At 44.5% G+C, this 20,269-nt stretch overlaps 5 protein-coding genes across 6 annotated transcripts; 1 reads left to right on the plus strand and 4 right to left on the minus strand.

Annotated features, from left to right (window-relative positions):
• Positions 1 to 1,366: 1,366 nt before the first annotated feature.
• On the minus strand, positions 1,367 to 5,931 carry LOC100843541 (alpha/beta hydrolase domain-containing protein 17C). Of its 2 annotated transcripts, XM_010229179.3 has the most exons (7): positions 5,453 to 5,931; positions 3,513 to 3,549; positions 3,147 to 3,383; positions 3,029 to 3,076; positions 1,993 to 2,423; positions 1,754 to 1,841; positions 1,367 to 1,682 (listed from the first exon to the last, which is right to left on the minus strand). In XM_010229179.3, the coding sequence occupies exons 1-6, from the start codon at positions 5,773 to 5,775 to the stop codon at positions 1,766 to 1,768; spliced, it is 1,152 nt and encodes a 383-aa protein (XP_010227481.1). In that variant the 5' UTR covers positions 5,776 to 5,931; the 3' UTR covers positions 1,367 to 1,682; positions 1,754 to 1,765. The 2 variants fall into 2 exon arrangements, with proteins under 2 accessions (XP_010227481.1, XP_003563586.1); XM_003563538.4 differs by having other exon boundaries at positions 1,370 to 1,841; positions 5,453 to 5,930.
• Positions 5,932 to 7,356: 1,425 nt separating this feature from the next.
• LOC112269717 lies at positions 7,357 to 8,746 on the minus strand. The gene is made up of 3 exons (XM_024456633.1): positions 8,410 to 8,746; positions 8,026 to 8,120; positions 7,357 to 7,649 (listed from the first exon to the last, which is right to left on the minus strand). Exons 1-3 carry the CDS (start codon positions 8,582 to 8,584, stop codon positions 7,563 to 7,565), a joined length of 357 nt encoding a protein of 118 aa, XP_024312401.1. The 5' UTR covers positions 8,585 to 8,746; the 3' UTR covers positions 7,357 to 7,562.
• A 138-nt stretch (positions 8,747 to 8,884) lies between these two features.
• On the minus strand, positions 8,885 to 12,762 carry LOC100843851 (amino acid transporter AVT6A). Its single transcript, XM_003563539.4, has 6 exons — positions 12,231 to 12,762; positions 10,999 to 11,435; positions 10,341 to 10,493; positions 10,036 to 10,239; positions 9,490 to 9,955; positions 8,885 to 9,387 (listed from the first exon to the last, which is right to left on the minus strand). The coding sequence occupies exons 2-6, from the start codon at positions 11,417 to 11,419 to the stop codon at positions 9,255 to 9,257; spliced, it is 1,377 nt and encodes a 458-aa protein (XP_003563587.1). The 5' UTR covers positions 11,420 to 11,435; positions 12,231 to 12,762; the 3' UTR covers positions 8,885 to 9,254.
• Positions 12,763 to 13,049: 287 nt separating this feature from the next.
• Positions 13,050 to 16,333, plus strand: LOC100844152 (E3 ubiquitin-protein ligase RING1). Its single transcript, XM_003563540.4, has 2 exons — positions 13,050 to 14,141; positions 14,538 to 16,333. The coding sequence occupies exon 1, from the start codon at positions 13,181 to 13,183 to the stop codon at positions 14,117 to 14,119; it is 939 nt and encodes a 312-aa protein (XP_003563588.1). The 5' UTR covers positions 13,050 to 13,180; the 3' UTR covers positions 14,120 to 14,141; positions 14,538 to 16,333.
• A 1,072-nt stretch (positions 16,334 to 17,405) lies between these two features.
• Positions 17,406 to 18,363, minus strand: LOC104582141 (bZIP transcription factor 44). Its single transcript, XM_010231489.3, has one exon. It carries the CDS (start codon positions 18,080 to 18,082, stop codon positions 17,549 to 17,551), a length of 534 nt encoding a protein of 177 aa, XP_010229791.1. The 5' UTR covers positions 18,083 to 18,363; the 3' UTR covers positions 17,406 to 17,548.
• Between the last annotated feature and the right edge of the window lie 1,906 nt (positions 18,364 to 20,269).

Raw genomic sequence — 20,269 nt, forward strand, 5'->3', positions numbered from 1 at the left:
GACTCGATGACCCATCAATTTGGCATGTTTGGCCATCTCTCTCGCTCAGTCAGGCTCACAAAAGAAAGTCATCGAGGCGCCTTCTCCCATCTCCCATTCTACACTTGGGCATCATCTCTCGTTCTCTCTACTATGTCCTAAGTGCCGCCACCATTCTCTCGCAGTTTGTTTCATCAGCTTCTTCTAACAATTCGGCATCTCCTCGTATAATTTAGCCCTAGGAGGAGACGGTCATTGCTGGGAAACGGAAGAGGGGACCAGCCGTGGCCGTGCCTGGGACACAAAGGGGACGGCCGTGACTTCGATTCCTTGCCCGATGGGTACCCGATCGGGTCTCATCTTCCGACTCTCGTAGTGTTTCGGCGGAGTTCCAGTCCAATTCGGTGCATGTAACGGACCAGCCAGCTTATTAGCCCTAATATACATGCAATCTTGGGGGCCCACAATTTTTTTGGAAGTTTGACAGATTACGGTGAAAGGAACGGTCCGTATTTTTTAAGTAGGTATAAATATAGATTCCGATACATATTAAGTGTATCAAATTTAGTACAGCACAACTTTGTACTCAAATTGCACGAAATCTGAGATACTTATTATGGATCAATTAGATTGCTGATGCGTGGATCAATAGGAATCCATCACGTAGTTAAATTAGGCGACCGCCTATTTATAAGTTGCTTGAATTTTTTTTTTCACTAACCCAGTGAAGCTCGTAAGTTTTTCTTAAAGCTAGAAAAGGCCAAAAGTTAGCAGAACTTGTAAAACAACGCATCAGTTTGGACACGCCCGCCGGATTCCCAGGAAGAGAGAGAGGGGCGGGGGGCGCGAGCATGTGATGGAGCGCCGGGTGAACGTGCATCGGGCAGGGACGGCATCATTTGCGCGGCAATCGGCGGAGTCGGTTCGGGGCCGGAGCACGAGTTCTCACTTCCCACGCGTTCCATGACCCAGAGGTAGGAACCGCGGCGGCGACAGATTTTCTTCTTCCTTGCAGGGGCAGCAAAAGCGGCTCTAGTTTTGTGAGTCTCGAGTCTCTGTTGACGTTGGAGCAATGTATCCTCGACACCTCTAGATCAACGTCTGATCGTATTGCCGTCTCAGTCTCTAGTTGGGAGTTTTAAGTGGAGTACAAGTTTTTAAAGCCCTTGTCGATCGATCCATAACAAAACTCAACTCGGAATCAACCACAGGAAGTTCTCTTAACACAGTAACAGCTCCTGTATTTTGTTTTTAATAAAGTAACTGCTGAAACTAACTAAACTACTAAAGCAGGGGCGTTAAACTGAACAAAGGAGATGGTTAAGAACATTGAAGCCATTCCAATCAATTAGTGATTATTCATTTCAAGCTCAGGCTCCACGGCAGATGATGAAGCAACACGAAATCACATTCCAAGAGAACTTACTTTCCCAGAGGGAAAAACAAAAATTCCAATTGAGATTGGTAACATCTATGAAATGTTTCTATGGAATTCAAAACCACGACAGTGCAATGATACAACAGCATATGTACAGTGTAACACCGTGTTCTTGACACTCTGTGGGACGGGGGCGTCCTTCATTTAACAAATGAACTTCGCAAACTTGAAGGGGTTGGAATGAACGGGTCATTTCTTCTCAAGAAATAACTCAGGGTGAACAAGATGGACACTGACCAAAATCAATACACCTTCCACAGGAAAACTAAAAACACCCAATTGAATATATTATACAAATGCAATAAATACATATTACTAGTACTATCAAAAACTAACCTTCCACTATTTTCAGCTCCCAGAAGTGGAGGTCACTTTGAAGCAGTCAATATTGCACAATTTGACTGACCTCATCATTCCTCCAAAGCTGTAACACAAAGCATTGCAAGAGTTCAAAAGACGTAACAACGATATGCTGGAACGCAAAGAATTCCAAGAGAGAAGACATAGCGATGATATTTTCTGTAACAGGAATCCACATTAAAATGTAAACAGAGAGTATATAAGAATGTACAGACCGGTCGATGCTTTTCCGTGGCTTATCAGGTTGATCCACACTAGGCCGTGGTTTGTCAGCATGATCTACACTCCTTCTGCCTTTATCCCTCCTATCTACACTGCCCCTTGGTTTCTCCCGTTGATCTGTGCTCCGCCTGTGATCAATGCTTGACCTTGATTTGTCCCTCACATCTGTGCTTCTTCTTGAACTCTCCATACTTTCAGATCCTGTTTCAAGATCTGAAGGACCTGAGCTTTCTGGAGATCCATCTTTTAATGGTGGTGATTTCTCTATGGCTGTGACAAACTTCTTTAGGTGCTTAATGTATTCAGGATAGAGTTCCAGATTACAGTGGTTTCCCCCTTTGACCCACAGAGGCTCATACTTTACTTTGGAGAGTTCCCACAGTGCTCTCCCATGAGAACAGTCAACAACCTCATCAGCTGTACCCTGCAGATGAAATAATTTTAATACCATAAATATGTGAGAAAATCATTACCTTCATGATTATTTGTTTTTGCTCCTCCTAAGAAGTTAAAGTGTCTCCAATTGCAAGGTTCAAAGTACATCTTGTGTCACCTTACTGGATGGCTGAACACCATTCCATTTTTCCAGCAAGTGATTGTGGACCCAAGAACAGCTACTCGAGCTAACAAATACACGCTTTTTCTGAAGTTGTTAACTCTATCACTTTACACGCAAATTTATTTATTAATTGCATTATGTGATGCCAAATTAATATTACATTAGTACTTATAAAACCTGCGACTGAAGCAGTGAACTGGCCTGGCTGCTTCGGTCAATGACTTACTGGTCTGTTTTAAAAAATGTGGTACAGGAAACAAACTTGAAACATATATCAGACAAAGATGGTATCAATATATAATATGATCCATTTAGAGGCACCATGACACCAGACTGGAACTGGTCCATCTGTTGATGTCCTTATGATAGGTGAAAAACACTACACCAAAATTATCAATACAAATGCACACGCATGTGAGCATATGGAGTGTAACACCTTTAAGAAATCTTGCTTTCAGCAGAATACTCACATGGATAACTAGCACAGGACATTTGACCAGTGGAACTTTGTCAATGTTCTGCAAATAAACATACAGAGATTAGATCACGGAAAAGATCAAATTGACAGAAACAAAGTAAAGTAATCACCTTATATATGTCAAACCAGTATGTATGTTTTACAGGATACATTACTCTCAAGCCAGATGAAATTGGGCTATGTAGAACAACAGCTCTCAAATGAGGCGAACGAGATGCCAAATCCAAAGTAGGACCACTGCCAACTGATTGACCATAAAGAATGATATTTTCCTCAGATATTCCGTAAGTTTCAATGAGACATCTATAAGCAGCCTCTATATCTGCATAAGTGTTCTGCTCGCTTGGCTGCAGAATCGAATGGGAATAAATCAGGTCGGTAAAGGAAAGTGATGATAGCTGAATCTCATAAAACAGAAAGCAAAGGGAGAGAGAGGGAAGGAAAAGTACTTTCCTAAAGAAAGATTGAGTCTATACCTTCCCAGATGATTGCCCATACCCAGAATAATCATAACTGTACAAAATAAAAATTACTGTGTAAGTAACCGTATGTGAAACCAAAATGGGCTGAGGACAGTGAAACTAATATTGCATTGGCAGCATCATGACTTGCGATTGCGAGGTAGTATACTAGTATCAGCTACCATCACTGCTATCATATGGAAAACACATACATATCATAAACAGAAACAGAGATTTAAAAATAAGCTATGCACATATTTAAGAGATCTCGTAGAAATTTGTCAATATCAACAGACTATAGCTGCCGTGTTTCAAAGCAACAGCTGGTCTATTCTAAGAATAAGGTCAAACAAATAGCTGATAGACCATATAAAAGTGAAACTACATATAAAATTATAGATAGGTTCCACCAGAAAAATGACAAATCAACGGAGGTAAACAGTGTTTATACTACTCAACAGAAAACAAAATGACTAATCCAAGGAGTTAACATGGAGACTAAAATGACTACTCAAAAGAGTTAGTCCACACCACAAGATATAGAATTGACTATAAGCATAATATCCACAATAATGACAAGCGAACAGCTCACTGCCAGACCGTGAGGCCTACAACTAAACATCATTATTAAATCAGGGATGCCCAATCCTATTCCCTCATCAAAGCCTGGCCCGTTCAAATGGGTGTATGGAACAGAAAGTGTAAACAGTTATTCATTACTACGTACACCAAAACTAATAATAAAATATAAACTTGGAAAAGTCAACAGACAACAGCTCTAATCCAAGCATGCTCAAAATGGGAACTTCATTAAAGATCTCCCTGCCAATCTTAAATTTATCAGTTCCATTCCGACAAATGAATAAATAGAACAACAAAGAGTGAAATGTGTACTCAGTGTCTTCACATTTCCTAGCACATCACAGACTTTTAAAAAGTTTATAGATGAAATTTCTGATCAAAACTAATGAATTATGGTTATCACAACTGATGGTGCAACAGAAATGATATGCCATGATAGTTATACAAGAATCTAACAAAAACATCGAAGTGACAAATCACATATTCATCACTGCACATAACTATAAAGCTAAATGGGAAAATTGGCCATAGGACGCCATTATTTTCGGAAAATTTAATCTACAAACTGACCAAAAAAGCTAATAGAAACTCTTTTCTATTTTCCGAATATCTGTTAAAAATAACATGAATGCGCCAGTTCAAATTTTTGACCAAATACGGTAACAAAAACGTGTTCTGATAAATAACTGTTCAGTTCTTACCAACTTAATTGTTTAAGTTGCAATCAAAAGATTCACAACGGAACACTCGAATCCAAATATTTCACCTTCCCTCTACAGATCCTAAAATTTCCAAATGGCGCAAGTGGTGACAATGACATAAAGAAGACACTAGTACAGTACACTAGGAGCCAAACTTTCCAATCAGCACTAAATTCTCTAATTTTAATCAGAAAATAATGATAACCTTCAATCAAATCTACCTATTTTTAGCCTAGACTTCGGACCACATAGCCAGGTAACAGCTGCCTCAACAGACATTCCCATTGATTCAACAACTTCAATCAAATCGCAACAGTATCTATCAACTAATGCTACTTTCTGTGGAGGCGTCAATAGAAAACCAACTGCCGTCAGTTCATTACCTAGGACTTGAGGCCAATGCCAGCGGTCCCCGGTAAAACATGTAAACACGGATGTAAACTACAAAACAACGGAGCCTCAAGCGTTCATACTGACCCACTTCAAGATCCTAAACATTATCCCGACAAGCAAAACCAAGCAGACGAATTCTAAACTAAATCAGCGTCCAACAAATGCGAACTTAAATACCAACCTTCCACCCTCATTAAGCAATCAAAACAGCATTATGATTCATAGCATAATGGTACCGACAATTAACAAACAGTATCTCTCCAGGCGAGTATGGCATACCCCATGAGGTTGACGTTGAGGTGGGAGCTGAGCTCGACGAAGAGCTCGTACATCTGCCCCAGGTCCGCCGCGTTGCCGTGGGAGTAGAGCAGCGTGAGCCGCGCGCCGGGCTGGCGCACGTACATGGCCACCACCTCCGTGCCGCGCTTTGTCGGCAGCCGCCGCGCCTCCACGCCGTTCCGCCGGGGCACCCCGCAGAGCTCCACCACCGCCCCGTCGGCGGCTGCGGCCGCGGGAGAGGGTGGCGGCTCGACGCCGTACGACGGCGGGGAGGGCGGGAAGAAGGCGAAGCGCGCCGCCACCGTCGAGGCGACGGCGCCCATCGCCTGGCTCGGCGGCCGCCGGGCGGGAGGGAGCGAGCGCGGTAGGGTTAGGGTTCGGCGGGAGGCGGAGGTGGCGGGGCTCGAGTAGGGAGATGGGCTTGGGGAGTTCGGTTTTTTAATGGGGGGCGGCTCCTTCTTCCCGGAAGCTGCTGCGATCGGAGGGGAAAAGGAAGACGGAGACAACGGCGAGAGGGAGGTTTGTTAAGCTGCTGGTGGGGCCTCCCGGTCTAGTGATTACTAGTGTGATCTTAATTAGAGGAAGGATTATCATTAAGAATTATTAGTAGTAGTATTCTTAATGAAAAAAGAAATGGAACTTGGAGGAACTTTTTTTTTTGGAGATGAAATTTGGAGGAATTGATCCTGTGTAGTTTGTCTGATTTTTAGTATTGAATCCTGATAACTTTTCCCAAGGATTCATTTACACAAATTTTGCGGGAAAAAAGGGACTCAAATACATTGGAATGATTTCCTAGTTTCTTAAGGTGCGATGAAAATAGCTGGACTACAAATTCTGTAGGAATCAAATGTGCATGACATGATATTTACAATTTTTTGTTCTTCATGTTCTCCCGAGAGTGCATGCTTTGGTTTGCCATTTCACCTATTTTGTACGTTAGTTTCTTTTCGACAAACTTTGTTCTCCATTCTGTTGTATCCATCATTGTGTTCCATCTACTACATGTGGAATAAATTCATATATAGGATCAGCATGATGGATTCCAAAAGGAAAGCCTATTTTTCGGAGAAAAAACATTATCAAAAATGAAAGTTTGAACTCTGAACACATTGTGAGCAACAGAAAAGCGATGCCCCAATTTTGGCGACAAACCTTCATAAAGATGCGGAAAGCTAACATGTGAAGCAACCTTTTCTTTTAGATTTTTTTTTCATTTTTGAGATCAAAGGAACTTCTATTTAGCAAACATGTTGAGCAACTTGATGCTTAGCTTAGCTTAGCTTGGAGATGTCAGTGTGTCAAATTATTTCATAATTTTCTCTAGGGAGCTTAGCTTGGAGATGCGGGCCTTGATTAGCTTTGTTAACTGCAGCCAAATGTTATCAGTAGACACTAGCTTGTGGGCCCACATCGTGTTAGCATTTTGTTGTTTCTGAACTGTGTGCTCAATTTATTTCATAATTTTCTGTAAAAGAGCAGAAAAACATTTTAGTCAAATGAAAAAAAGGCAAAAAAAAAATTGATAAAGCTAGATAATCATAACCTATCTCAATGCCAAACTTAGCCTAAATATACAATGTTGCGTTTGGCATTGTGGTGGATTCACATGTTCTTGTTTGCCTCCACTTGTTTTTGTCTATTTTACTATTTGGCTGACCAATTTTTTGCTTGGTTTCGTGTGCACTTTGTCACATCAAATTACGGTTCAACAACTGTAAACTGAACCTAAGAGATGAACTCTCGACTCTTAGACAGCGGTACCAGTTCAGATAAGAAGATGAAATTTAAGAAATAACTATTTAACTCATTGTCGAGGTCAAATAACGAGGTTGCATGTTACGCATCTACGTCTCGAAGAATATGAAAGAAAATTAAAAGACTCTGGTAGTATAGTGTGCACCATAAGGCACGAGCTTGCATGTTACTGCTGAGAAATCTGAACATGTCAACATGCAGCCAGCTCAGCCAAGAAAATCATGCAGATGAAGAAGAAAAAAGGTCTGGTCAAGTGACGCTTAAAATGGTCTAAAGGGCCCTTCCCCTTCAATCTCACTGAAGAAGCTCAATCAATGGCAGACACTTCCAACTTAATGTGTCAGTGATCAGTTCAGATAAGGGCTAGCTGGTTTGCACTTGAATGTTTGGTTGGGTCTTTTTTAGTCTCTGCAGAGTCCAAAGCCAGTTGAGAATTTAGCTGCAGGTTTACAGAAAAACAATTAATGATATTCTTCGGAACACACAGTTGCAAACTCAGAGATTCGGAGTCAGTATTGTCAAAATCCTATAGTCCGGGTAATTAAACAAGATCAAATATTTGATTCTAATTCTACTGTGTTTGTGATGAAATAATAGTCAGTTTTGTCACATTCCGGTTGCTCCAGCTCCATGGTGTTATTATTTCCTTACGACAAGAATTACACCTCTGGCACGTGGGAGAACAATTGTTTGTCCAAGTGACGACAGTGAATTTAACCAGAATCATCGGTTCACCAGCTATGATGTAGATTGATGTGGAGAGGAGGCCTTAATCAAATCACAGCTAGCTTGCCAAATGCAGAGTAAATTAGTACCAGGGGAATCATCATTTGCGGCCCTCCATGAACTAATCTCTGGATAACTCCCATCTCACGACCTGAACTTGTGGCTGTAAACCCGCCAATGCCATCTGCCATAAATTTATCATATCCATCCCTTGATCAAGTCGTCTCCAAGCGAAGAATTTCCTCCAGTTTAAACTCTCATTTTTTTATAGTTCATTGCAATAAACTATAAACTCATCAATCATGCAAGTAGGTGTCAAGGCTGCTATTTTGCTAGTACTAGCTGCTAGGCACAACTTGTTTGGATGAAAGATAATCCTATAGCCAATTGCTAATCCCGACAAACCAATATTTGAAGAGAAAACGTGAGACAAAGAACAACGTTTCTTTCATCGGGACATTACATTAGCATACCTGGGCCCCGGAGTGTCCAATTGGCTTCCTTTGATTGCTTGGCGCCTTGACCTTTGAAGATGCAGAAAGATTCAGCTGAGGAGCTAGGTGCCTCTTGGTCACAGCAGAAGGCAAAACCAATTGTGTGATGAATCTCATTTTCCCTGAAATCCGCAGTTCGACATGTAGCATTCATTGGTAATATTACACTGATGTTGTTGCTTGTAGGACACCTGTACAAAGAGGTGTTTCTGAATTTCTCTTACCATATTTAACACAACACAGGTCACCATGTTACTTTTCAACATCATTGGCGATCACCTTCCTTTTCCTTTTCTTTTTTTTCCAACCGGGTACTCCCATTTTCCACTACTTATCATAACAAAAACAATGTAGCCGGTTCCCTTCTCTGAATAATAACGGAACAGAGTTCAACAGTTCATGCAAAACTATCATGTAATTCAACAAATCTACAGTTCCCACAGAAATGCAAGGATGGTAACAATGGCCATTATATATTTTTATTTGGATAATTGAGCTCAGAACCAAATGATACATATTTAACTCAACTCAAATGCTAGTAACACCGTAAATTATTGTACAATAAACTTTCCAACGCCATGCTTTCTTTTCTGGATACATGAACACAAAAGATACATATATTGCGAGTCACTCAATTTCGAATTGAGCCGGTTTATGTACAGAAAACCCAACAATTGTGACAATCCAGTTCTGTCATGTGACTGCTCTGGGTGCTGAGTTGTTGAGCCAGAAATCATCTTCCTTCAAAACAGCTGGATTTTGAAATATTGAAGCAACATTGCCGCATCAATGACACCCTTCCTTTGAACTTTGAAGTCTAGAGTTCAGGCTGCCTCTTTCTTACGGAAGATGTTCATTGCGTCACTATATAGGGCAACAGAGTTTGAGAGAACAGCAAGCACGATCATGGTTACAGCCAAGATCTTATCACGCTTGGTTGCAATTCCATAAGGATCCCTGAAAATTAAGGGCAAGTTGTTCTGTGTTAATAAAACATGACTAAATGAGAATGCTTGGCACATAGGAAAAATATACCAACCAGGAATGTAATTTAGTTACCTTAGTATGACCATGGCAGGAAAGATGAAACCAATCAAGACAGCAGCTGTGGCACCAGTAAACTGGAATGCATCCCAAATGCTTGGTATGAAGATGGCAGCAATATAGATAACCGTGAGGAGTGAGATAGTAATGATGGAAAATCTCTTGTTGTCGTGAGAAATGTGCCTAGAAGTGGGAAAGAGCAGTCCATCCAAGTTGAGCCTGAGGGCAAAGAAGATGATGGGAAAGACAAGCATGACGTGCGCAGCATAGCTCACTCTGACTACATCATTAAATACAGAGCTGAACGGGATGCCAAGATTTGAATCAAAGTTGGCAAGCACATCATCCAGTGTACCTTCTCCAAAGAGAAGATAAGCAAAGAAACTTGTGGCAATGTAAACACTGGAGCAGAGGGCTAGTGATGTTCGCACAATCGGTTTAGTTTGTGTTTTATCTTCAAGCTCATTGTCAATGCTGTGAACTGAAGAATCATAAAAACATGCATTTAGAATCAACATAATTGAACAATGGCAACAATATCTGTACACTGAAACTGCATACCGTTATAGTGGCAGATATAGGCAGTGACAAGAACAGGGACAGCCGTAAAAAGCTTCCAGATAGAACTAACACCATCTAATTCTGGGAAAAGCTTGGGCATTGCTACAGTTCCATCGATGAGTTTGATTATGGCAATCCCAGCAGTAATGACAACAAAAACCACAGCAAGAGCAACTGACAGGGCAGATGTGTACCTCAGTGAATCTACAGGAAATGACAAGATTTAAGATTAATATCACGGAGCTTAATAATAGTAAACACGGTGAAGGACATTTATTTCATAATATGCAAACATGAACACATACCCAAACGCTTAAAGCTCACCAATGGTGCAAACACACAAAGAGTTGTCACAAGCAGAACAATGGCACGAGAATTCCACAAATGAGCTCCAAACCAGCCTTCCAATATGCCGCGATGATGAATACCATCTGACGTTGTTCCGGATAATACATCACCTACCAAACGTTTAAATAACCAGTATCAATCACAGTTCATGTAAGTAAATATGGGCGACTTAATTATTAAGGTACAAGGTTTAATTCTAAGTTCTAACTAGCTCAAGTCGCTCAAATGACCAACTATTTCTCCTGAGAGATAGCTGGGTTCCATTTGTCATTTGGTAAGCAACTTGAGAAAGTACTTATTAGGATCACATGAATGAATTGTTTGAACTATCTTCAAAGCGTGCACTAAAGCAACCCAAGTCTGAAAGCCAAGTAATGAATTTAAAAATATGCTCTAAATAAAATATTAAGAACATCTTGGAATTACTTGTGACTCGTCTCAATTCTCAAACGTATGCCAAATTGTGCCATCAGTTCACTGGAATAAAAGATGTGCTGAAAGAGTACTAGATTATCCATAAGAAGTCCAGCTCGGTGAATTTAAGTTGAGCAGCACAAAATGGGAAAAAATAACACAGAGAATAGAGAGCGGAAGTATTGAGCTTAGAAGGAATACCAATAATAATCATATAAACAATCATCACACCAATGTTGTTTATCACCACAGAGCCCTGCAGTGCTATCCTCCCCCACTGCCCGTATGCCTCTCCCATCAGCCACCCATATGATGTGATCTTTCCCTGGTGGCTGCACCTGACAAGCATGTCAATGGATGCCTCTGTGAGCAATGCCACAAAGATGATCATCAGAAGGCCAGGGATGAGCCCAAGCATTTTGATGCTCGCTGGCAAGGCCATGATTCCAGCCCCAACGATGGTGGTCGAGAGATTGAAAACCGCTCCGGAGAATGAAGCTCCATTGAGCTCATGGAACCCCTCCTCCTCCACCTTGACCGGGAGAAGTGGTGTAGTCTCATCTCGTATTTCCTTGTTGGTCGTCTGCTGGTTCACGTCTGGTGAACCATTCCTGATCCCCATTTTCTCTTTCACTCTCCTGGATGAAAGATTGTTAGTCAATGGTACAAAGCAATTGATTACTGATTTTACTAAACCAGTATCATTGTGTTTTCTCTTGAATAATTCTTATGACGAAATTCAACTTGCTTTGAATTAGACACACTTCTTCACTTGATTTCCATGTTTTATGTATTTACTTCGAATATTCTCTTCAAATAAATGTAGCATGTGCGAATTACTGAAAAAATATGGATCTAGGGGAAGACAAGAAAATTTTGATAGCTGCTATAGCATTCAGAAGACAAAAACTCATAAATTAGATATGAGTACACACACCAAAGCATCCTACAGCAAAAGCAATTAGAGAATCGCTAAGTAATACTCCGTGAAGTAAAACCTTTTTTTTTGCAGGTGAAGTAAAACCTATTGATGTCTTGCAGATGAGGCAAAATGACAAGGAGAAATAAACTCCCAACTATAGAATCGAAGCACAACTAAATCAGCCAAAGCTCGCCCAAAATCCATTGAAAACAATTTGCAACGACAGACAAACACCGTTCCTCAAAAACACGACAGACAAACACAACCATGGTTAAATATAAATATTTCTGCATAACCATAGAAAGACATTCCATGCCACCTAGCACACACAGAGAGCAAATTAGCAACTGTCCTAAAAGCACCATTTTTTCCAGTATAACTCACTTCCGGTGAACCCAGTATCATGACATCTCAATAGCACAGCACATAAACATGAATATTTTCCCCATTCCAGGCAAGAGAATTCTCACCAAGAACTCAAGGAAAGGGAAAAGGGAGTAAAGGGCGTTACCTTTCCAATACAAAGCTCCCTCAATCGCCTCCTGGATCTGAAAGCCAAACGAGCAAAAGGAAACCAGAACCAAACAAAAACCTGGAAGAACTTGTGGAGGGAGGGCCTCTCTGTCCGCAGAGCGGCTCCAGCCCTCCTCGTTTTATAGCCAAGATACGCTGAGCTGCCTCCAGGTCAGGCAAATAAAAACCAATGAATCGGATCGATCCAAACCTCTCGCTGCCACGCGCTACAGTTCCTCGTTCGATTCTTCGCTCGCTCGTCCCCCTGTGGATTCCGCCGCTGTCAACCGCGGGGAAAATAAAAATAAGAAGAGGCGATTCTGGGCTCGCGTCCCTTTCTCGCGTTGCTCCTTGGAATCTTGCGGGTGGGTGGGCCGGCGAGGTGGTGCCGGGTGATGATTGGGTTTGAGGAGGCTTTGTACGGCTTCTCTCTCTCTTCTGGCCCCGCTGCTTGCCGGGCTTCGCTCGGTTTTGTGGCGCAGCGTCTTCTTCTAGTGCTAGCCTCGCCGGTGGAAATGGAGGGCGGATCCCGGCGAAAGCGTGGCGCGCGTGCGTGGACGGCGGCGTGATCGGGTATCTCGCATTTCCGGCGACCGCGACACCTTGATACTGCCAGCTTTACTCCCTCTCAGTCTCTCGGAACCTTTCGTTACTGAAAAGTGAAAACGCTGTCTTCAGCAGAAGGCGTATTTTATCTTTCATTCCGAAGGCACTTGTCATGTCGTGAAAGCGTAATCCATGGTTGCCTCGAAGGCGGAAGCCTTTATGATGGGTAACGGGCTAACGGCGTATTACGGCGTGAGGAGTGGGCCGAGTGAGCCCGGTAACCGAACAACTTGTTGAGAGAGAACGGAGACGCCACGCCTCGCACGAGGGACGCGTCGCGAGCCGTACCACCACCACCAACCCCGCCCCCTTCCCGTTCCCCTCCTCCGGCCACCACCCCCCATGGCGGGTTTCACCGACGAGCTCTTCCTCGACATCGACGAGGACGGGCCCGGCGTGCTCGGCTCGGCGTCCTACTTCTCCATCTCCGAGACCTTCGAGGAGGAGCCCCAGTACACCCACTCCACCGTCTCCCCCGATTTCGACATGGAAACCCTAACCCCCTCCCCCGTCCATGGCTCCCCCTTCTCCTTCGAGTCCGACCACGACCTCCGCGGCCTCTCGCCGCCCCGCTCCCAGCCCTTCTGGGACTGCCTCGAGGACGAACTCGCCGACGAGATGGACGCCTTGGAATGGGAGCAGATCATCGACGCCGCCGCCTCGGCCACCGACGCCGCTCCCGGCGGCGGGGGTGCCGGTGGAACTGGTACGGGAGGAGTGCCAGGGGGACGAATCGGAGCCGATGCCGATGCCGACGTGTTCGGCTTCATCAGCGAGCGGGACATCCTGGGCGTGATGGATGGTATCGACAGTGGGGACGAGTCCATCTTCTCTGACGAGTCCCCGTTCGATTTTGGTGACGATGGCCCGGAGCTCGACAACGTTTTCCAGAGCGTGGGGTGGGAGGTGCTCCCGGTGCCGCTGGATGAGGACTTCGAGGTGCTGCCAGGGCATATGGTGGATGTGGCGGCAGGGGGCGCGCCACCTGCGGCACGTGCAGCAGTGGAGCGGCTCCAGGTGGTGGCCATCAGAGGGGAGGATGCGAAGCAGGGGTGTGCTGTGTGCAAGGAAGGGATCACACGCGGCGAGTTTGTCACACGTCTGCCGTGTGCACACTTCTACCACGGGCCATGCATTGGCCCATGGCTCGCCATTCGTAACTCATGCCCTGTGTGTCGTTATGAGCTGCCCACTGATGACCCCGAGTATGAGCAGCGGCGGGTGAGGCGGCGTTCTGCTGGAGGCTCCACGCCGCAATTGGGTACACCGATGCAGATTTGAGCTCTGAGTGTCTTGGTGGTAGGTATGTCTTGGTTGCAATTCCATGGAAGTGAGAAACCTCACTCTGACTGCTCGTTTAGGATGCTTGGAGGTTGTTAAGTCATACTTCTTTGGTTTTAAGTGTTGATGTAGCTGTTCTGCTTGGAATCGAATCATAAGGACAATTGTTAGAGCTTCTGTAAATATGTCGTGCTGCTTCAATAATACAGAAAACTGTTTTACTCACTTGGTGCTTCTCTTATTGTATTGTGGGGCAGAGTTATTAGTATTTTTCTTGCACTGGACAACTGCTTTTTCCATCTGCATGAGTTACTGGCATCATAATTTTAGAAACATTATTATAGATGTTACTCTTTTGTACTAGAAATCTCAATCTAGTCTGTGTTAATTAAACATCGGTATTACTCTTACGTGCCAGATGCCATTTCTATGTGGTCAGGCTACTTATGTGGGCCTCTCTGCTGCACTGTAAGTATGCTGGGCTTTTTAATTTGGACGCAGTGCCAGTTTCAGGCAAGCAGTACCCAGTAGATGATTGTGCTGGAAGTCAAGGTGGCCTTTTAGAAACGGCGATTTATTTGTTGATTCTTATTTACTCATATATGTTCAGTAACAGATATGATTGTGCGGGAAGTCAAGGTGGCTCTTTAGAAATGGCAATTTATTTGTTAATTCTCATTTACTCATATGTATGTTTAGTACTCCATCCCAAATTAAATGCCGTGCTATTAGGTTTTAGAAGTTTTCCCAAATTAAGTGTCGCACTTGCGCTGGCTAAAACGGCGCATTGGTTTTCACGTACACAACCGATATGATTGCACGGGCAGAGAAAGGCTGGATAAAATTATTGACATAATTTATGGAAAAGAAGCGTTTTCAGCCACGTATTTACTCCTACTTTCCAGTGTTTTAACTGCTCCTTGGTATTAGAGATTTTTCCAAAACGACATTTAAATTGGGATGGAGGGAGTAGCAGATAAACCACATCCGGTATCTGTTATGTGTGAGGAGCAAAGTACGGGGAGATCTATTCCGTAGGAGCTCTAACTTTTATTAAAACATGCGATGCAGCTTACTGAAAAGATGAAATTGAAATGCTACTCCTTTACTCGGTTATTTGCTCCTGCTATTTTCTTCAGACTAATCGCATTGGACCATGGTTTGTTCCCTCTGTAAAACTGAAGCCAAAATTGACCTGGCCAATCACAGTGAACATCCAAAGTTATTCGCAAGATGTAAATACATACTCTACTGAATGCTTCCCATGAGTTATTTGATTCTCTGTCTGTTTCTAAATTTTGCACTTGCCTTGCTCTTTTCATTTCACCTTGTTCATAAGCTCTTGGCAAGCTGAATCTGCGGGCTTGAAGTGCTAAGCTTATGACATTGCACAAGTGTGTGTTATCTCTGGGAAGATACCCTATGAGTATCTTGTACATTTGTGATGCCTCAAGTCCGATCCAACATGTGTCGTAGTGAAGAAGAAATGCAAATTTCACTTGCCTTTTGTCAGCCTGGCATGCGTCGCGACTTCTTTTGATATTTCCAGTGTCTGCCAGTTTTGGAAATGATTTGCATGCCATGTTTTAGTATTTGGTCTCCAGGCGACATAATACATCATGGCTGCACCGAGATTCTGAGGAATGTACGTTGTTTTTAATGCTATTTCAAATTAGAATTGTCTCTTTTTGTTTGTTTGTTTCTTTGTTTCTTTGTTTCTTCATGCATAGATCCAATTTTGTTGTGTATGTGTTTACAAAGTTTCAGATTTTTTTTCTTGACCTGTGCATACAAAGACTTTGCCGATGGCCACTTTGTGGTTAGCCAAAGTCTCAATCCAGCATAGCTGGCTGTTTACAATGCGGAGAACTGGAGCAGCCATTGTTGTTCTCTAGTGCTGCTGCTCCAGAAAACTGATGGCACTTGACAGCACCAATTCCATTTCTTCGAGAACAGAAGAGGCGAAGCGCATCATCACTTCTGATGCAACATTTCATTATGGCGCAGTCCACTATTTCTGTTGACTTGGGTTTGCTGCTCCTGATGGTGCAACTAACTAGTCTGGTAAGTTTGCTGCTGGTCGCCGGTGCTCTCGACGACACCAGCTCGCGATGAGTGACTGTCACAAACTGCTATTCTTATTGTAAAACTAAAGCAAAAAAATTTGACCTGGCCAATCACTGTGAACATCAAAAGTTATTCGCAAGATGGAAATACATACTCTACTGAATGCTTTCCATGATTTAAGTGATTGTCTGTCTGTTTCTAAATTTTTCACTTGCATTGCTCTTTTTATTCACCTTGTTCCTAAGCTTTTTGCAAATTGAATCTATGGGCTTGAAGTACTATGCTTATTACATTCACAAGTGCCTCTAATCTCTGGGAAGATGAGCCTATGAGTATCTGGTAGTACTCTCTCCATCCGGAAATAAGTTACTTGGATTTGTATTGATTCTTGTACAAATAACCGGAGGGAGTACTACATTTGTTGTGCCCAAGGCCGATCCAATATTCCAATATATATCGCTGTGGAGAAATACAAATGTCGCTTCTTTTAAAATTTCCAGAGTTGGCCAATTTTGCAAATGATTTACCTGGTTTAATTATTTTTTATTGATGGTTCAGGCTACATAATGCATCCTGGCTGCACCGAGATTCTTATGAGTGTAGGGGTGTTATTCAGTGCGTTTTTAATAAAATTTGTCTCTCTTTCGTTTCTTGGTAGTGTGTATGCGATTACAGAGTTTCAGAAAAAAAAATCTTGGCTTGTGCATATAAGACTTTGCCGGTGGCCATTGTGTGGTCAACCGAAGTCTCACTCCAGCAGAGCTGGCTGTTTACACTGCGGAGAACTGGAGCAGGGCAATGCCAGCTGCCAGGCATTTTAGGGGCTTGATCACCTACTGAGGCGTGCCCCCATTGTTCTTCGATCTCTAGTGCTGCTGCTCCAGAAAACCGATGGCTAGCACTTGACACAGCCGCCATCGATCTCTCTTCATTTCTTCGAGAACAGAAGAGGCGACGCGACGCGCATCAGCTTCTGATGCAGCATTTTGTGACACAGGGCCACTGTTTCTGTTGGCTCGGGCTTACTGCTCCTTATGGTGCAAGTAGCTAGTCCGGTAAGTTGGCTGCCGGTGCTCTCGACGTCACCAACTGTTAGCCGGTGCCTCTCACCAGACTCCAAGCCGTCGAGTGATCGTCCCACGGTAACGACTCTTGAGCGACGATTATCTTGCAGCCAACGTGATTACCGGAGAGACACAGAAAGTTGAGAGAAGCAGGCTCGAACAAAATTAATCCCGTGCCAAGTACGTTGCTCAACATAAAAATCCAGAAATACACAGCAAATATATACTATCAATCTCCTTGTCCGTCCTCGTCATCCTAGTTAGTTACTACAGCACAGTAAGGTACGGATCGCTCTGTTCACGGTGCTCTTCCGGCAGCAGCTTCTTCTTCGTCTTCTTCGTCGTCGTCGCCGCTCTCGCCGAGCCTCTCACGCAGGCGGCGCGCCTCCTCCCGGAGCCGCTGGTTCTCCCGGACGACCCGCGCGTGCCTGGCCTCGGCGCGGTTCAGCGCCACGACCAGCCGCTGGTTGTCGGCCCGGAGCTCGGCCGCGCACGCCGACAGCTCATCCAGCTGCCTCCGCCGCCGCACCCGCGACCGCCGAGCCGACTCCCGGTTCGACGCCAGCCGCCGAGCCTTCCTCCTCGCCTCCTCGCAGCTGCCGGCCACGTCGACGGGCGCACCCGCCGCACGCCATGATGCGCCAGCGCCGCCGCTGCACTGCGGACCATGGTGGCCATGGCCATGGCCGCCGACGCTGACGCTTCCCAGCAACCCATCGACGACGACGTCACTCGAGCTGCTACCCGGCTGCTGCTGCGCCTGCGGCAAGAAGAAGCTCGCCGCGCCGGCTGCCGACGAGTAGCAGGCCAGGCTAGCGAGGTCTCGCTGCATGACGTACTACTACTCCTCTACTGGAAGAAGCTGCTCTAACCTTGCAAAGTACCTAGAGTAGCTCGGTCGGCAATGCCCAATGCCACGGCGGAGAAGAAGATCGACCTGCTGCTGCTTTAAACTGCAAAAGCTTGAGCCACTGGCTGGTCCCCCGGCCCGGCTGATCGATGCGGTCAGCAAACTGCTTGCCTTTTCCGGCTCGTTGCGTCTGCGTTCCGAGTATTATCCCGTTGATTTTCCTGGGATCCGTCGCTGTCCTGGGTTCGGTTTGTGGCGATTTGTTGGCGTAGATCGATCGTCCGGATAGGTAGCTCTTTTCATCCTTCTTCCTTCTTTTCTTTTTTGACAGCGCTTCTCATTTCTCACCCTTTCTTCTTTCAGTAGCGCTGTTCCCGTCTGGGTGCGGGGAATTCAATTTACCCCGTGGAGATCAGGAGATGTCACGCCTAGCTAGCTAGCTAGTTTGCGGCTCCGCTTTTCTGGGATGAAATTTGCAAACGAAACCGTTTGTTTGCTTGGCTGTAGAGGTTTTAAAGCACGTATTGGAACCACGACCCTGCCTTCTTTCCTTGTCCACGCGGAATTTTCGGCCGATTCTCGCGAGAATTGAACTGTTTTCTGCAAACAGCAGTGGAGTAACCCCTTTTCTGTTGTCGTGGCAACGGGTAAAGTACTGCAATGCCTTTTAGACCTTTTCCGTGCCAAGATATGACTGGAATATGTGCACTGTGTAGTGACACCCCAGTCCCCAGAGTAGTGTAAACAAGGCCAAATGCCATTACCCCAGCCGTTTCTGCCCACCGGCGTGCAGTCTTTCGGTTAGGTTCACAGATTGCTAACTATAGCTAGTTTTACCTACAAACTCAAGGGGCGAAACGTCGCGTTGTTTTACGTGGATAACCTGGTCTTCAGTCTTCACACAACATCAACGGGGTGCATAAAGATCTTCTCATCCCTTAATCTCAGTGACCAAGTTTAATTGTTGGTGCCAACCTCGAAATAGCAAAATCATTAAAAAAATTGACAGTGGTATGTGGTGTGTTCCATGATTACAATGGCACAGTATAGAGTAAGCAAAAATATTGCTATTGACTTGATTCTCCATTTCATTTCGTAAGGTAGTACAGGTGATCATTTTTATTGAATTTTCTGAATATAACCTCAGGTTGAAGAAGCCTTTTACTGCATCAGCATGCATCACAGCTTTTGAGGTTAGCCGAGCTGTGTGGACGCTTTATGTGAGGAACCGAAATAATTCACTACATGCAACCTGTTAGTTAATGTGTTAACTTACGGTGCCCGGTATTTCAAAAGTCTACCTCGGAGTACCAAACGTATCCAACCGTTGGTAGCAAAAAGGTAACTTAGTCATTTTGTGAAAAGTAATTTGATCTTTTCTTCTCCTGTTTTCCTATCGTCCTGATCAGTTCGTGCCTCCCGCTGGATCTCCATCGAGTAAGAGCGCCGCTCCGGCCCAAGGTCCAGCTCGTTGCTGGACGTGGAGGACCTCGCTGGACGTGGAGGACCCCTTGCACTCCACCTTCTCCATGCTAGTAGCTTTTGCTTTCAAATTGTTGTGCGCCGGCCGGTCGTGCGTAGACTTGCGGACGTCATGCTGCAGCGTGGCATGGCGTTTGGCGTGTCCTCAGTTTATCCTGTTGTTTAGCTCGTCTGGCGTATTTTAATTGGATCTGTCACGGTTTGGGTTCTCATCAGCCACCGTTTGCGTGCCTGCTCTGCCGTGCGTTGTGTGCCTCCTGCGGCCGTCCAATCGATCGGCGCGGTGGCCTCGTCCCTCCGCCGGCATGGCCGCTAGGCTGTGGCTTTTCGTCTTTTCAGACCAACGGCTGGGTTAGGTCGCACGAAGTTTTTTTATTTTTAATTAATAATAATTAATTGCAAACCAAATTCTGCTTGAGCACGGGAAAAGACCAAACTATCCTTCATAATTACAATTTTGCCCTCAACTCGAGGTACTCCGGTTGTTTTTGACTCGGTACTCCGTGGGACTAAGAAGGGAGTACCAGATAATACTAGCCAGCAGATCGGAACAAATAAACGGTCCGTATTAAATCCAGGGTACCGTAAAAGAACTCTAATTAGTGTGATTTTGGAGCTTACAAACCGAAAGGGAGAAACATCTTATGTGGTCCTATATGAAACTGTAGGTTTTAGGTCCCCTAGGTT

The sequence above is a fragment of the Brachypodium distachyon genome, chromosome 1 (assembly GCF_000005505.3).
Source record: "Brachypodium distachyon strain Bd21 chromosome 1, Brachypodium_distachyon_v3.0, whole genome shotgun sequence".
Lineage (NCBI taxonomy): Eukaryota > Viridiplantae > Streptophyta > Magnoliopsida > Poales > Poaceae > Brachypodium > Brachypodium distachyon.

Excerpts from the sequence above, each read along its gene's own strand:
- LOC100843541 (XM_010229179.3), bottom strand. The coding sequence starts at position 5,775 with ATGGGCGCCGTCGCCTCGACGGTGGCGGCGCGCTTCGCCTTCTTCCCG. Across the intron at positions 3,550-5,452 it reads CTCAACGTCAACCTCATGGG|TTATGATTATTCTGGGTATG; the intron begins GTATGCCATACT and ends TATTTTGTACAG. Across the intron at positions 3,384-3,512 it reads ATGGGCAATCATCTGGGAAG|CCAAGCGAGCAGAACACTTA; the intron begins GTATAGACTCAA and ends TCGATTCTGCAG.
- LOC112269717 (XM_024456633.1), bottom strand. The coding sequence starts at position 8,584 with ATGAATGCTACATGTCGAACTGCGGATTTCAGGGAAAATGAGATTCAT. Across the intron at positions 8,121-8,409 it reads TTGGACACTCCGGGGCCCAG|ATGGCATTGGCGGGTTTACA; the intron begins GTATGCTAATGT and ends AATTTATGGCAG. Across the intron at positions 7,650-8,025 it reads CGCAAATGATGATTCCCCTG|CTAAATTCTCAACTGGCTTT; the intron begins GTACTAATTTAC and ends GTAAACCTGCAG.
- LOC100843851 (XM_003563539.4), bottom strand. The coding sequence starts at position 11,419 with ATGGGGATCAGGAATGGTTCACCAGACGTGAACCAGCAGACGACCAAC. Across the intron at positions 10,494-10,998 it reads TGTTTATATGATTATTATTG|GTGATGTATTATCCGGAACA; the intron begins GTATTCCTTCTA and ends AACGTTTGGTAG. Across the intron at positions 9,388-9,489 it reads CCTGCCATGGTCATACTAAG|GGATCCTTATGGAATTGCAA; the intron begins GTAACTAAATTA and ends CTTAATTTTCAG.
- LOC100844152 (XM_003563540.4), top strand. The coding sequence starts at position 13,181 with ATGGCGGGTTTCACCGACGAGCTCTTCCTCGACATCGACGAGGACGGG.
- LOC104582141 (XM_010231489.3), bottom strand. The coding sequence starts at position 18,082 with ATGCAGCGAGACCTCGCTAGCCTGGCCTGCTACTCGTCGGCAGCCGGC.